The sequence below is a fragment of the Papio anubis genome, chromosome 1 (assembly GCF_008728515.1).
Source record: "Papio anubis isolate 15944 chromosome 1, Panubis1.0, whole genome shotgun sequence".
Classification (NCBI taxonomy): Eukaryota; Metazoa; Chordata; class Mammalia; order Primates; family Cercopithecidae; genus Papio; species Papio anubis.
In genome coordinates, this window is record NC_044976.1 from 209685734 (window position 1) to 209702528 (window position 16795).

A 16795-nucleotide genomic window follows, 5' to 3' on the forward strand; every position below is an offset into this window, starting at 1 on the left:
CCATTATTCAATAACAGTTCAACCATTATTCAAATACTTCCTTTTCAAAAGAAGTATTCAGTGGTTCCTAAGTCTGCATCAGCATCAGCTGTGGTATTTTTAAAAACGTATGTATTCCAAGGCCCTACTCTAGAGAAAATTGACTTTTCAGAAAGGAGAGCAAGACCCTTTGTTTAAGAAGGTACCTAAGTGATTCTGATGTCTAGCCAGGGTTGGTTGTCTAACCATTTTTCCAGGTTTATTGTGGGACATCTAAGCTGGACATAGCAGTTTTAACAAGGTTTACTTATTCAGTAGACATTTTTGGATGCTTACAATATATCAGTCATTATGCGGAGTACTACAGTAAGCAGTATGATACAGAGTGTGTCTAGAGGTGATTATGCTTTAGTGAAAATTGCCCCCAAATCACTTTATCATGTATATATTGTAATAGGAGTATATGTAGTCTCAGAAGAGTAAAGAAGTGCTTGTAAGTCAGCTCCTGTAAGAGTTCTGTGGGAGGTAGAGGGATGTTCAGGAAAAGCATCACAGTGGAATGAGACTTGAACATTCCTGTCCAGTGAGTAGTCAGAGTTTGTCATTTTGACAATAGAAAATAGAGAAATACATTATCAGGGGCCCCTAAATATCTGTTTAAAGGGGAGTGACAGGATGAAGGCAGTACAGAATGCTGGGCTGAGAGCAGGACTGAGATCCTGGAGGCAGAATCCCACTCTGCCTGTACTCTCTGGGAGGAAGTGATGAGAACTTGCAGCGGGGTGGTGGTCGTGAAAGAGAAGAATGAAAGGCAAGGAAACATCAGTGGAACTTGATGTGTGGCTGGATACCAGAAATGCAGAGGAAGTTAGTCAGAGGTTCCGTCCTGATGACTGGAGATCATGGTGTCACTGACTGAGCTCTAGGGGTTGTGAAACAGAGCTGATTAGGCAGAGGATGATAAGGGTCTGGTTTTTTTTTTTTTTTTTTTGGTCTTCTGTGCATTTACCCCACCGTCTAGCACAATGCCTGATGTGTAGTAGGGGTATTAGTTAAATATTGGTTTGGCTGTCTCTGTTGTGACTTGTAAAAGATGAAAAGTTAATTTTCTCTCTCTCCTGGGGAAATCTAGGCAGGTAAGTGCCCAGGGAGGTGCAGTGCCTGTGCTCCATCAGGCTGTCCAGAGATTCATTCCCAGGCCTTCTGTTGCTTCACCCTCAGGGCGTAGTATAACTGATAATGGCTCACTTCCATAATTCTGCCTCAGCCTGAGAGGAAAAGGATAGAGAAAGTAGAGGGCCGGCCAGGCGCGGGGGCTCACGCCTGTAATCCCAGCACTTGGGGAGGCCGAGGCGGGTGGATCGTGAAGTCAGGAGATCGAGGCTACCCTGGCTAACATGGTGAAACCCCGTCTCTACTAAAAATACAAAAAAATTAGCCAGGCATGGTGGCACGCGCCTGTAATCCCAGCTACTCGGGAGGCTGAGGCAGGAGAATCACATGAACCCAGGAGGCAGAGGTTGCAGCGAGCTAAGATCAAGCCATTGTACTCCAGCCTGGATGACAGAGCAAGACTCCCTCTCTCTCTCAAAAAAAAAAAAAAAAAAAAAAAGAAAGAACGAAAGTAGAGGGCCAACCAGCCTTTTGAAGGCTGTGCTTTTATTGCTGCCTGCATTCTGTTATCCATAACTTAGTCATATGGCTCTCCCTGGATAAAAGTAGGAATAAAAGTAGGTGTTGTGGAACATGGCTGTAATCCCAGCCACTTAGGAGGCTGAGGTGCGAGGGATCAGGATCACTTGAGCTTGGGAGTTAGAGGCTGCAATCAGCTATAACCATGCCACTAAGAGTACTTCACTGAATATCCACTACAGTCTTTGGAAGTTGATACTGTTTTAATCATTTTTCTAGGGGAGGTAACTGAGGCTTTAGGATGTTGGAGTAGCTTTTCTCAAATACGTTAGAAAGCATTTTTAGAGAGGGTACTTGGATATCAGTTTGGAGAATGAACAGGAAGGGATGAGATGCAATGGGTGGCTTTAGAATTACTTGGAAGGCTTTTAAAATTCAGAGTGATGGTTCCTACTCTCACGTTCTGATTAGTAGGTTTGTGATAGGGCCTGAGAACTTGCATTTTTAATGTCTATTATTGATACATCATATTTATACATATTTATGATGTTACATGAATGGAATGTGTGGTGATGAAGCAGGAGAACCTCCACAATCTGTGCACCAGAAGAAATGGCATCACCTGAAAGCTTGTTAGAAACAAAGAACCTCAGTCCCACCTAGACTTAGGGATCAGAACCTTCGTTTTAGAGGATCCCAGATGATTCAAGCACACGTTAAGTTTGAGAAATACTGCTTTGTTTTAGAGAGACCATGTTCATAATCTCTACACAGTCCTGCCTTCTAGGGAAGCCTAAGATGATAACTTTATTAAGAGAATTATGAAGAGATATGACGTTAAAGCAGATTCAAGATAATTCTTTTTTCTGATTGTAAGTTCTAATTTTATAGATTTCAAATGTGTTCATTCTGCATTTTCTGCTTTTTGCCTAAGTTCTGAGATCATCTTAGAAGAGACTACTCTCCTCTTCATTGCATTGTGGTCACTGAATTCTAAGAATGTTCTAACCCTAGGTTCTTCTTTTCCAAGGTGTTGGAAAAAAAGGCCAGATCATAGCAGTGGTTCATAATACAAAGGTTGGGTTACTTAAAGACACTGTGGAATCCATCCTTTTAGACATCTATCCTCTTCTGAATGTCTGCCTTCTGGAAGGTGGTAGATGATTATTGTTCCTATGTAACATCTTAGGCATTTAAATGTAAAATCCAGTTGTAATCAAGTGCGTTTGAATTATGATAGAAAAAGCAGGCCGGGAGTGGTGGCTGAAGCCTGTAATGCCAGCAGTTTGGGAGGCCAAGGCAGGTGGATCACCTGAGGTTGGGAGTTTGAGACTAGCCTGACCAACATGGAGAAACCCCATCTCTGCTATAGATACAAAATTGGCCGGGCATGGTCCCGCATGCCTGTAACCTCAGCTACTCGGGAGGCTGAGGCAGGAGAATCACTTGAACGTGGGAGGTGGAGATTGCAGTGAGCCGAGATCGTGCCATTGCACTCCAGCCTGGGTAACAAGAGCAAAACTCCATCTCAGAAAAAAAAAAAAAAGGCAAATTCCAGGTATGATATGTGAAAGATTCTGTAAGACTTTTTAAAGGACTAACCCTTAAACATGAGCCAATTGTGTTTAAAACCTATGATTAAAAAGCAACATGCAGATATCAGCATTTTTAGAGAGGGTACTTGGATATCAATTTGGAGAATGGACAGGAAGGGATGAAATGCAATGGGTGGCTTTAGAATTACTTGGAAGGCTTTTAAAATTCAGAGTGATGGTTCCTACTCTCATGTTCTGATTAGTAGGTTTGTGATAGGGCCTGAGCACTTGCATTTTTAATGTTTATTATTGATACATCATATTTATACATATTTACGATACATCATTATTTATACATATTTATGACGTTACATGCATGGAATGTGTGGTGATGAAGTCTGAATATTTAGTATCCATCACTTTGAGCATATATCATTCCTGTGAGTGAGGAACATTTCAAGTCCTTTCTTCTAGCTATTTTGTAATATATAATACATTGTTGGTAACTATGCTCACCCTCCTCTATCTGACATCAGAACGTATTTCTTCTATCTAATGCTCATACCCATTAATCAATCTGTCCTCATCACCTCCCCCTCCACCACACACCCCACCCAGCCTCTGGTATCTTTTGTTCTACTTTCTACCTCCATGAGACTAACATTTTTAACTCCCACATATGAGTGAGAGTATGCGATATTTGTCTTTCTTTACCTGGCTTATCTCACTTAAGGTGGTGACCTCCTGTTCTATCCATGTTGCTGCAAATGACATGATTTTATTCTTTTTTTATGCCTGGATAATATTCTGTTGTGTATGTATGTATGTATATGTTTTATATATTATATATATATATTAAAACATGTTATATAGATTTAAAAATACTTTCTTTATTTGTCCATTGATGGACACTTAGGTTGATTTCATATCTTTGCTATTGTGAACAGTACTGCAGTAAACGTAGGGTGAAGATATCCTTTTAATATTTATTTTCCTTTGGATACATACCCAGGAGTGGGATTGCTGGATCATATGGTAGTTCTATTTTTAGTTTTTTGAAATATTTCCATATTGTTTTCTATAGTGACTGTACTAATTGAAATCCCCTTTTATTCACATCCTTGCCAGAATCAATTTTTTAAAAATAATAGTCATTCTAACTGGGTAAGATATTATCTCATTGTGGTTTTGATTTGCATTATCCTGATGATTAGTGACGTTGAGCAGTTTTTTTCATATACCTGTTGGCCATTCGTATGTTGTCTTTTGAGAAATGTCTATTCATGTCCTCATTAAAAAGTGGGCAAAGGACATGAATTATTTATTTATTCATTTATGTACTGTTGAGTTGTTTGAGTTCCTTGTATATGGATATTAGTCCCATGTTGAAGGAATAGTTTGCAAATATTTTCTCCCATTAAACAGGCTATGTCTTTGCTATGTTGATTTTTTTTGCTGTCCAGAAGCTTTTTAGCTCAAAATAGTCCCATTTGTCTATTTTTGTTTTAGTTGTCTGTGCTTTTGAGGTCTTAATCATAAAATCTTTGTCTAGACCAATTTCCTGAAGTTATTTTCCCCCTGTTTACTTCGAGTAGATTTATAGTTTCGAGTCTTGCCTTTAATTTATTAATCCATCTTGCACTGATTTTGTGTATGGTGAGACATAAGGGTCAAGTTTCATTGTTCTGCATATAGGTATCCAATTTTTCTAGCACCATTTATTGAAGAGGATGTCTTTTCCCTCTTGTATGTTCTTGGTGTCTTTGTTGAAAATCAGTTGCCTGTAAATATGTGGATTTATGTCTGGGTTCTCTATGATTTTCCATTGGTCTATGTGTCTGTTTTTATACCAATACCATGCAGTTTTGATGACTGTAACCTTGTCATATATTTTGAGGTCAGGTAGTGTGATTCCTCCAGCTTTGTTTGTTGATTCATTTTGCTCAGGATTGCTTTGTCTATTCAGGCTTGTTTTTGGCTCTATAAGAATTTTAGGGTTGCTTTTGTATTTCTGTGAAAAAATGTCATTGTTTTGATAAGGATTGCATTGGATCTGGAGATTGTTTTGGGGAGTAGGGTCATTTCAACAATATTCTTCCTGTCCATGAGCATTGGATGTCTATTCATTTGTTTCTGTCCTCTTCAATTTCTTTCATCAGTGTGTTGTAGTTTTTCTTACAGAGGTCTTCTACATTCTTGGTTAAATTTATTCATAAGTTATTTATTTTTGTAGCTATTTGAGATTGGATTGCCTTCATTTCTTTCTCAGCTAGTTCATTATTGTTCTGTAGAAACACTAGTGATTTTTGTATGTTGATTTTGTATACTGCAACTTTACTGAGTTTCATCAGAACTAATGGGTTTTTTTGTGGCATCTTATATTTTCTAGATATAAGCTTATGTCATTTGTAAAGAGAAACAGTTTGACTTCCTGTCTTTCAATTTGGAATCCTTTTATTTCTTTCTCTTGCCTGATTTCGCTGGCTAGGAATTCTAGCACTATGTTAACTAGGAACGGTGAAAGTGAGCATCCTTGTCTTGTTCCAATTATTAGAGGAAAGGCTTTCAGCGTTTCCCCATTCAGTATGATGTTAGCTGTGGGTTTGTCATATATGCCTTTATTAAGTTGACATATGTTCCTACTATACCTAGATTATTGAGAATTTTTATCATGAAGGGATGTTGAATTTTATCATCTGCTTTTTCTGTGTCCATTGAGATGATCATACGGTTTTTGTTTTTCACTCTCTTGATTTGATAAATCACATTTATTGATTTGCATATGTACAACCATTTTTGCATCCCTGGGATGATAAATCTCACTGATTATGGTATTTTTTTTTTTTTTTGGATGTGCTGTTGAACTTAACTTGTTAGTATTTTGTTAAGGATTTTTGCATCACTGTTCATCAGGATATTGGACTGTAGTTTTCTTTTTTTGTTGTATTCTTATCTGGTTTTGGTATCAGGGTAATGCTGACCTTGTGGAATAAATTAGGGAGCATTCCCTTCTATTGTTTTTTTGCGGGGCAGAAGAGTTTGAGGAAAATTAGTGTTCTTTGTACATTTGGTAGAATTTGAAAGTGACACCATCTATTCCTGGACTTTTCTTTGTTGGGAGACTTTTTATTACTGATTCAATCTCACAGCTCATTGTTAGACTGTTCTGGTTTTCCATTTCTTCTTGATTCAATCTCAGTAGATTGTATGTGTCCAGGAATTTATTCATTTCCTCTAGATTTTCCAGTATATTATTGTATAGTTGTTCATAATAGTCTCTGATGATCTTTTGTATTTCTGTGGTATCAGTTGTAATGTCTCATTTTTAATTTCTGATTTTGTTTATTTGGGTCTTCTCTCTCTTTTTCTTGGTTAGTCTAGCTAGCAGTTCATCAATTTTGTTTATCTTTTCATAAAACTAACTTTTTATTTTGTTGATTCTTTGTGGGTTTTTTTTAAGTCTTTATTTTGTTTAGTTCTGTTCTAATCTTCATTACTTATTTCTTCCTACTGATTTTGTTCTTGCTTTTCTAGTTGCTTGATATACATTGTTAGATTGTTTATTTGAGATCTTTCTACTTTTTTTGATGTAGGCATTTATTTTTTTAAGCTTCCCTCTTAGTACTACTTTTGTTGTATCTCTTAGGTTTTGGTGTTTTGTGTTTCCAATTTCATTTGTTTCTAGGAACTTTTTTTATTTCTTCCTTAATTTCTTCCTTGACTCAGTAGTCATTGAGGAGCGTGTTGTTGAATTTCCATGTATTTGTGCTGTTTCTAAAGTTCCTCTTGTTGCTGATTTCTACTTTTACTTCATTAATATCTAAGAAGATACTTGGTATGATTTCGATATTTAAAATTTGTTGATATTTTTGTGTCCTAACACATTATCTATTCTGGAGAATGTTCCATGTGATGATGAGAAGAATGTATATTCTATAGCTGTTGAATGCAGTGTTCTGTAAATGTCTGTTAGGTCCATTTGGTCTAAAGTACAGTTTATATCCTAGGTTTCTTTGTTAATTTTCTGTCTAGATGATCCTACTATTGCTGAGAGTGTAATGTTGATGTCTTCTACTATTGTATTTGAGTCTGTCTCTCCCTTTAGATCTAAAAATATGTTTTATATGTCTGTGTACTCTGTTGTTGGGTACATACATCCTCTTGCTGAACTGAAACTTTTATCATGTTATCATCTTCTTTATAAGTGGAAAATTTAATCTGTTTACATTCAAGATTATTATTGATATGTAAGGGCAAATTCAGGTCATTTCCTTAATTGATTTCTTTTTTTATTTTTTATTTCATTCATTTATTTATATATTTATTTATTTATTTATTTATTTATTTATTGAGATGGAGTTTTACTCTGTTGCCCAGGCTGGAGTGCAGTGACACTGTCTTGGCTCAGTGCAATCTCTGCCTTCGGGGTTCAAGCAATTATCCTGCCTCAGCCTTCCAAGTAGCTGGGATTACAGGTGCCTGCCATCTTACCTGGCTAATTTTTGTATTTTTAGTAGAGATGGGATTTCACCATGTCGGCCAGGTTAGTCTCAAATTCCTGACCTCAGGTGATCCGCCTGCCTTACCCTCCCAAAGTACCAGGATTACAGGTGTGAGCCACTGTTTCCGGCCTCCTTAACTGATTTCTGATTGCTTTGTATATCCTTTGTTCCTTTCTTTTTCTCTTATTGTTCATCATTGTGATTTTGTGGTTTCCTATATTGGCAACATTTGGATCCTTCCTCTTCCTTATTTGTGCGTTTGCTCTACCAGTGGATTTTATACTTTTGCATGCTTTCATGATGGTAGATATCATTTTTTTGCTTGCAGGTATAGCACTTCCATAAGCTTTTATTGTAGGCCCAGTCTTTTGGTGATTAGTACCTTCAACTTTTGCTTGTCTAGGAAAGACTGTATTTCACACATGCACACGTATGTTTATTGCGGCACTATTCACAATAGCAAAGACTTGGAATCAACCCAAATGTCCATCAGTGACAGACTGGATTAAGAAAATGTGGCACATATACACCATGGAATACTATGCAGCCATAAAAAAGGATGAGTTTGTGTCCTTTGTAGGGACATGGATGCAGCTGGAAACCATCATTCTTAGCAAACTATCACAAGAACAGAAAACCAAACACCGCATGTTCTCACTCATAGGTGGGAACTGAACAATGAGATCACTTGGACTTGGGAAAGGGAACATCACACACCGGGGCCTATTATGGGGAGGGGGGAGGGGGGAGGGATTGCACTGGGAGTTATACCTGATGTAAATGACGAGTTGATGGGTGCTGACGAGTTGATGGGTGCAGCACAGCAACATGGCACAAGTATACATATGTAACAAACCTGCACGTTATGCACATGTACCCTAGAACTTAAAGTATAATAATAATAAATAAATAAATAAATAAAAAAGAAAGACTGTATTTCTCCATCAATGAAGGGTAACTTTGTTGGGAAGAGTATCCTTGGCTGGCAGGTTTTTTTTTTTTTTTTTTTTTTCCAGCTCTTTGAATATATCATTTAATTCTCTCCTGGCAAGTAAGGTTTTTGCTAAGAAATCAGCTGTTATTCTTACGGGGGGTTTCTATTATAAGTGACTAGATGCTTATCTCTTGCTATTTTTAGAATTTGTTCTTTGCCTGTGACTTTTGACAGTTTGACTCTAATGTGCCACAGAGAAGATCTTTTTGAACTGTATCTATTTGGGGATTTCTGACCTTCCTGTATCTGTATGTCTAAATCTCTTACTAGACTTGGGAATTATTTTAGCTCTTATTTCATTAAGTAGGTTTTTGATCCCTTTCATTTATTCTTCATCTTCTGGGACACTGAAAATTGAAATATTTGTTTGCTTTATGGCGTCCCATGTGTGATGTAGTCTTTGTTCACTCTTTTTTTTTTTTTTTTGAGACAGAGTCTCACTCTGTTGCCAGGCTGGAGTTCAGTGATGCAATCTTGCCTCATTGCAATTTCTGACTCCCTGGTTCAAGCGATTCTCCTGCCTCAGCCTCCTGAATAGCTGGGATTACAGGCACACACCACCAGGCCCAGCTAATTTTTGTATTTTTTTTTTTTAAGTAGAGACGGGGTTTCACCGTGTTGGCCAGGATGATCTCAATCTCCTGACCTCGATATCTACTTATTTCAGCCTCCCAAAGTACTGGGATTACAGATGAGAGCCACCACGCCTGGCCTGTTCGTTCTTTTTTATTCTTTATTCTTTACTTTTGTCTGACTAGGTTATTTCAGAAGACCTGTTTTCAAGTTATAAAATTCTTTCTTCTGCTTAATCTAGTTTATTGTTGAAGCTTTTGAATGTGTTTTGTATTTTATTCAATGAATTCTTCCATCCCGGAATTTCTGTTTGGTTCTTTTTTATGAGATCTACCTTTTTGATAAATTTGTCATTCATATCCTGAATTGGTTTTCTAATTTCTTTGTATTGTTTATATGAGTTGTCTTGCATATCACTGAGATTCTTTAATATCATTATTTTGAATTCTTTTTCTGGAACTTCATGAATGTCTTTTTCATTTGAATTCATTGCTGGAGAATTATTATGTTCCTTTGGAGGTGTAATATCTCCTTGTTTTATTATGTTTATTGTATATTTACATTGATATCTGTGCATCTGGTGTAACAGTCACTTATTCCAACTTTTTTGAATTTACTTTTATAGGGGAGGACTTTTTCCTGAAGATGTATCTGTGGTGTTGGTTTGATGTAGCATTTTGCCTTTGATTCTGGGTGAATACAGCAGTGTAGTCTCTGTATGATTTTTTCCTCCGTAAGTATCAGTAGTGCTTGTAATTTCCTCAGTGGCTTAGGGTGTGGTTGTTAGTGGAGGTTGTGGTAAGTTTTGCTGGGGATGAGGATGCTAGGTGGGCCAGTCCTCAATCATTGGCAGGTGCTTGAGGTGGCAGTGGCAGGCTGGGCACGCCTGTGCTTTGGTCCTAGGGTCATGTATGCTGGCCCTGATATTAGCAGGTTCAGTCAGGCCAATTGGACCTCCAGGTGGCTTGCTTGGGTGCCAGCAGTAGAAGAAGTGGGCTGGGTGGCTGGGAGGGTCCTTGGGCTCCTAGGCAGTGGGCATGGTGCTGGGGGCAGCAGGAGCAGTGATGAGACAACGTTTAGGCTCCCAAGTGGTTTGCACTGCTATTGGCAGTGGCTGTGACAGGCCACGCGGGGCAGTCTCAAGGCTTGCAGGTGGCATGGGTGAGTGGATGGTGTGGGTGGGTGAGTGCTAGTTGTGGTGTTTGCAGTAGGATGGGCGGGTTTGTCCTCAGGCCCCCAGAAGGAGTGCTCAGGTGCCAGTGGGCATGAATGGGGCAGGGCCATTCCCAAGCCTGTGGATGGTGTGCTTGGGCACTGGGGGAGTGGGTGGGTTTTAACTGTTTTAACTTGGTTAAGTGGCCCTGTTCTCTGGCCCCTAGGTGGTACATGTGGGTGCTGGCTGTGGTAAGCAGGATAGAGATGGACCCCAGGTCCCCCACACCCCACCCTGGCAGAATGGCTGGGTGAGGGTGGCAGCAACTGCGTGGTGGCCCTGAGGCCTTGCTGGGGAGGGTGGAGTTACCATGGCCACAGTTGTAAACAGCTGACTGGGGGAGCATGTGCTGTGGCTCTATATGGCAGCCGCAAGTGGGGTACCCCATCCTCAGGGTGCTCTTAAATGCACAAAGGCCTTTATACTAGGGGTAGCAGGGTCATTGGCAAAGGCTTGTGCTTTGGCCCTGGCTGCAGTTGAGGATATCAGGGGAGCCTCAGGGATGTGGCGATGCAGGGGCTATTGGGCCCCAGGGCAGGATGCAGTCTGGTGGGGCTGGCATTTCAAAATAGTGCCTTCCTGTAACTGCTTATGACACAGCGGGTGAGTGGAACTCAGTGCGCTGCCTCTCTGGAGGTGTGCTGCTTCCTGGTCTCCGGGTGGCTCCCTGTGTTAGCCTCAGGGCCTGTGCGGATCATGGGGTTCTCCCGTGGCTACGATTGCAGGAGTCTGTGGTGGAAATGTGGGCTGCTGGGGTCACTGACTACTACGTGAGGGAGCCTGGAGAACCTTTATCGCATTCGGGAGCCTCTCTAGGCTCCCAGCTGGTCCTGGCTGAGCAGACTGCCCCACTTCCCTCTTCTTCTTCGCCTCCCATGTTTCCTGTCACTTAGTTTTTGAATTCCAGTGTTCTCTCTTATGTGATCTGTTTGACCTGTAATACTCACTATTTCAGTTCTTGTTTGTGGAGGAGGTGGGTACCAGGTGCCTCTAGTCAGCCGTCTTGAAACTCCCCTCTAACTTTTTCTTGGATTTTTGATAACTTCCCAGGTGATGGTGGTTCTCATTTGTCCAAGGAACACACTTTGAGAACCACTGGGCTAGAGTTTGGCAGACCCATCAGAAATGTTTGCATTTATCTATGTAAGATAAAGTATAGAACTAAATGCTGAAAATAGAGTTAAGGAGGAGGGGTGGTTTCCACAGATACAGAGGAGCTGTAATTGGCAGGACTTGATCCCAGACCAGAGTGTGCAGGTGAAGGGGAGGTAGGAGTCTTGACTGGTTTCTAGATTCCTAATGTTGGTAGGCAGATGAAGAATAGTGGTACCTTTATCTCAATATGTAGCATAAAGGAGAAGAAGCTGGCTGCTAGTGTTGGGGTGGAACTGATCAATGTGTGTCATTTTAGACATGTCAAATGGAGATTATGTGGACAATTTAAATGGAGATATCTTTTTGGAAAGTAGGAGACTGCCAAGTTAAAGATGCAGACATGTATGTTTCTACAGGAGAAATTATATAGGTTGTAATGTGAAGAGAATAAGGTACAGAGAACAGAACTATAGGATATGCACATATTTAAGGTGAAATCAGAATAATTCATCTTCAAAAGGACTGAGAAGAAATGTTAGGAGCCCTGGAAAAGAAGTTACTATAAAGGTGTGATCAACATGTTAATACTCTAGGGAGGTCAAATGATACATGGATTGAAACGTGCCTATTGCACTGAGAAACCAGAAAATGATAGAAAACCTTAATAAAAGCATTTTCATCAAGCAGCATGACTGGGCCCGGATTGCACTGACTTGTGGTGAGAAACTGGTTTTCAGGACAGAGTATACACCTTCTGCTTCTCTGATACTAAATTCCTATTTTTTAAGCTCTGAAGAGGACAATGCTATAGATAGAAATACTTCACTGTACTAATAGGTTCATATTCTAGTTATAACCTCATTTTTCTAGGTGGAATTTAGAGAAATGTTTAAAGAGTAAATTTAGAATCAAAATGTATATGTTGTTTTTTCTTTTGCAAAAGCGGTGCCTTTTGGGAGATATTGTGCCTTACCCAGAGGCTTTCAGAAATGATTAGGGCAGGACCGGGCAGCGGTGGTTTACGCCTGTTATTTCAACACTTTGGGAGGCCGAGGTGGGTGGATCACCTGAGGTCAGGAGTTCGAGAACTGTCTGGCCAACATGGTGAAACCCGGTTCCTACTAAAAGTACAAAAAAAAAAAAAAAAAAAAGCCAGGCTTGGTGGCATGCGCCTCTAGTCCCAGCTACTTGGGAGGCTGAGGCATGAGACTCACTTGAACGTGGGAGGTGGAGGCTGCAGTGAGCCGAGATCACGCCACTGCACTCCATCCTGGGTGACAGAACGAGACTCCATCTCAAAACAAACAAACAACAACAAAAAAGGTCAGGGTGGTTTTTGTGGTTGGTCCTTCTGAAAGTGTTATGTTTTATTCCCCACCCCATCCATGCTGGGGCACCCAGAGTGCTATTATTGCTGTTAAGAATATTGTTTTACTCTGTGACTTTGTGTAACAGTTGGGTATGATTATTTTATTACTATTCTGATTGACCCAGCTTAAACCATAAGGGAAGACAGGGTCCACAGATGCAATAGCTGTTAGGGCAGCTGTCACTTCTGGTAATTTGACCTAACCACTTTCTTTCCTTTTCCTCCAGTGTTTTTCTAAGCAGATTTAAAACAAAACATTGGGAGTAAATAGAAAATGCTGCCCTTCACACGATCAGGACCTGGGTCAGTTTCATAAGCAGGATTTCCTAGTGATGCTATTGTCTGGAAAACATGGTCAAAAAAATATCTGTCTGTTCTGTAACAGCCTGCCCACCTCTGTTTTAGGAAACCTTCCCATGGGATCGTGTGCCCTGATTCTTCAAGACTTGCTGGAAATCCAGACTTGAGATTGTGCTGGTGCAGCCCTTTTAATATGATACTTGTATCCCTCTGTTAATAAGTAGGAAAGTTCTCCCCAAAATGTGGGTCAAATGCAGAATGAGAGGAACTTCCAGTAAAATAGTGAGCTTTCTATGTGACCCAAGTGAAAGCACTTTTTTTTTTTGAAATTTTCGTGATACAACCAAACTAATCTAGCAGATTCTCTATGTGTGTAATTTTTTTTTTTTTTTTTTTTTTGCCCTTCACTTGTTGACATGTTTCAAGCTTCAGTGTTTCAAGGCTCACATTAAAAAAAAGAACACTTCAAATCTCAGGCTGCAAATGATCATATGTGTAATTGTGATTTTACAGAGATCAGACTAATTTCCTAGACCATTAGAAATTTTACTTGTTGACAGATCAGGCTCTCAAAAGACTGGTTAAAAACATGTCTTTGAGGCTGATGGTGAATAATGGGGGAAAATGATGGATTTTGAAGATTTATGATATAAAAACCAAAAACTCTTCAAACATTAAAAAAACCAACTGTTTTGAATACTTTAGGTAATGATGTGAGGTATTTTCCCTTAATTTGTTCTTCATTTAGGATTTTTTAAAATGCTAGTAAGCATATTGGAGTTCAAATTAACGTTTTCCCCTTTTACTTTCTTTCTCGAGCAGGTTGTCAAGTTATTAAGCAACAAAAGATCACAAGCAGTTGGAATACTAATGTCTAGTCTTCATTTAGATATGAAAGACATACAACATGGTAAGTGTCAGAATAAAAAGTTAGCTTTTGAATATTAAAATTTGGGCTGAAGGATATGATGCTTGGTGGTAAAGTTATTTCAAACTTAGAGTTTCTGTGTAGACTGAGGTTAGTATATTTCCCATAAGTGTGATCAAGCAATCTCCCATGATTGTTTCTGGAAGGATTACTATTAATTTGCCTGAGGTGTTATTTGTATACCTTACTAACAGTCTCATTCTCATGTGACATCATTATCTTAGTCCAGGCTACTATAACCAAGTACCCCAGACTGGTGGGTGATAAATAAGAGAAGTTTATTTCTCACAGTTCTAGGAGGCTGGAAGTTCGAGATCAGGGTGCCAGCATATTCCGTTCTGGGGAGGGCCGTCTTCCAGGTCGCAGACTGCCATCTTCTCCGTGTATCCTCAACTGGCAGAAGGAAGGAAAGAGAGTTCTCTTGGTCTGTTTTATAAAGGGACTGATCCCATGCATGAGAATTCTACCCTTGTGACCTAATGGCCACCCCCTAGGATCCTGTCTCCTAGTACCTTCACGTGGGAGTGAGGTTTGCAACATATGAACAGAAATATTTTCTGTTTGGAATTAGAGTGGTTCTTAATATTTTATAAATGGCTTTAGTGTCAATATTTTAATACTTGAATTCTACTGTACAATTGATGACCATTCTTATGCTGTATCCGCTTATGACATTTTTGCTGAGAGATACTGCCCAAAGGTGAACAGAGGAATTAAGTGTAAATTCAGAGCCTCCCTTAAGCTGACTAGAACCTAAGAATAGATTTAAAGCAGATTGAATTATCCAGTGGAATGCCAGCTTACCTATTAAAGAAATATGGTTTCAAGAATAACACAGACCTTATAATCACGAAAGCATTTAACTGGCTTTCTAGCTTACCCCTTTACGAATGTGGATTCTATTTGTTGGACTGAAAATCTTGTGTGGGATAATTCATAAATAGCACAAGCTTGGTATGCCTGTCAATTGATGAGTAACTCTTAATCACAATTTCAGTTTTTATTACATTGTTTTGATGGGGAGGAGACTTCCTCAAGCTGAAACATTTGGGGTACTAGTCATCGAAGAGAAGGCCAAGGCTGGCGCCAGGCAGTACTTGGTGTTTCTAAAGCTGGCAGATGTAGCCCAGTTAAGTCATAGGATGAAATCTGAAAATAATGATATGGTTCTTTCCTTCAGTCAAATATTCAACTTGGGTTGAGTTGATAATGAGAACCTTATGAACAAAAGAGTCCGCCTGACATCTGTGTCTGTGGTAAAGCCAGTGAGAGTTCACTGAAAATTTGCTTGCTTGAACATGTAACGCTAGCAATAACATGGCATGAAAGGCGGTAGTTGAAGGGTCATACAGAATCATGCATAGACTTTATCCCATTAGGATGTTAAGTGATTCCTTTAGTCCCTTTGAAACCCTGTACACTTTTTTTTTTTTAAATATGACGACTTTCCAATTCTAAAGCAGTAAGAGGTTGTGCCCTCCTGCAGGCAAAGTCCTGTTCTGGCTTGGTGTATTGTCTGCAAACAGGATTTAGATGTGTGAATCGCTTGTGTCCTCTAGAGTAAACTTGACTTCTCTCAGGATATGCCTCCACTGAGAAATCCACAGAAGCATAAACATCATTGATTTTGGATATAGAAGTGGCCACAGAATTTATCTAGACCTCCAGTGTCATTTTTTAAAAATAATTTTTATTTCTATAGGTTTTTGGGGAACAGGTGGTATTTGGTTACATGAGTAAGTTCTCTAGTGGTGATTTATGAGATTTTGGTGCACCCATCACCCGAGCAGTATACACTGAACCCGAGTTGTAGTCTTTTATTCCTTACCCCCTCCCGCCGTTCCCCCAAGTCCCCAAAGTCCATTGTATCACTTTTGATGCCTTTGCATCCTCACAGCTTAGCTCTCACTTATGAATGTGAGAACATACAATGTTTGGTTTTACATTCCTGAGTTCACTTAGAAAAATAGTCTCCAGCTCCATACAGGTTGCTGCGAATGCCATTAATTCGTTCCTTTTTATAGCTGAGTAGTATTTCATCATATGGAATATGCCACAATTCTTTATCTACTCATTGATTGATGGGCATTTAGGCTGGTTCCATATTTTTGCAATTGCAAGTTGTGCTGCTATAAACATGCATGTACAAAAGTATCTTTTTCATATAATGGCTTCTTTTCCTCTGAGTAAACCAGTAATAGGACTGCTGGATCAAATGGTAGTTCTACTTTTAGTTCTTTAAGGAATCTGCACACTGTTTTCCATAGTGGTTGTACTGGTTTACATTCCCACAAGCAGTGTAGAAATGTTCCCTTTTCACTGCACCCATGCCAACATCTATTATTTTTTTAACTTTTTAAAATATGGCCATTCTTGCAGGGGTAAGGTGGTATCCTATTGTGGTTTTGATTTGCATTTCCCTGATCATTGGTGATGCTGAGCATTTTTTCATGTTTGTTGGCCATTTGCATATCTTCTTTTGAGAATTGTCTATTTATGTCCTTAGCCCACTTTTTGATGGAATTGTTTGTTTTCTTCTTGCTAACTTGTTTGTATTCCTTGTAGATTCTGGATATTGGTCCTCTGTCAGATGTATAGATTGTGAAGACTTTCTCCCACTCTGTGGGTTGTCTGTTTACTCTGCTGACTATTCCTTTTGCCATGCAGAAGCTCAT

At 39.4% G+C, this 16795-nt stretch overlaps 1 protein-coding gene across 2 annotated transcripts in view; it reads left to right on the forward strand.

The window, feature by feature from the left end:
* The window catches only part of FMN2 (formin 2), a 393694-nt gene that overhangs the window by 153927 nt on the left and 222972 nt on the right, over nucleotides 1-16795 (forward strand). For both annotated transcript variants that reach the window (XM_031659811.1, XM_031659814.1), the window contains one exon: nucleotides 14015-14102. In XM_031659811.1, coding sequence (XP_031515671.1) covers nucleotides 14015-14102 — 88 coding nt within the window. The remainder of the gene's footprint in view (nucleotides 1-14014; nucleotides 14103-16795) is intronic.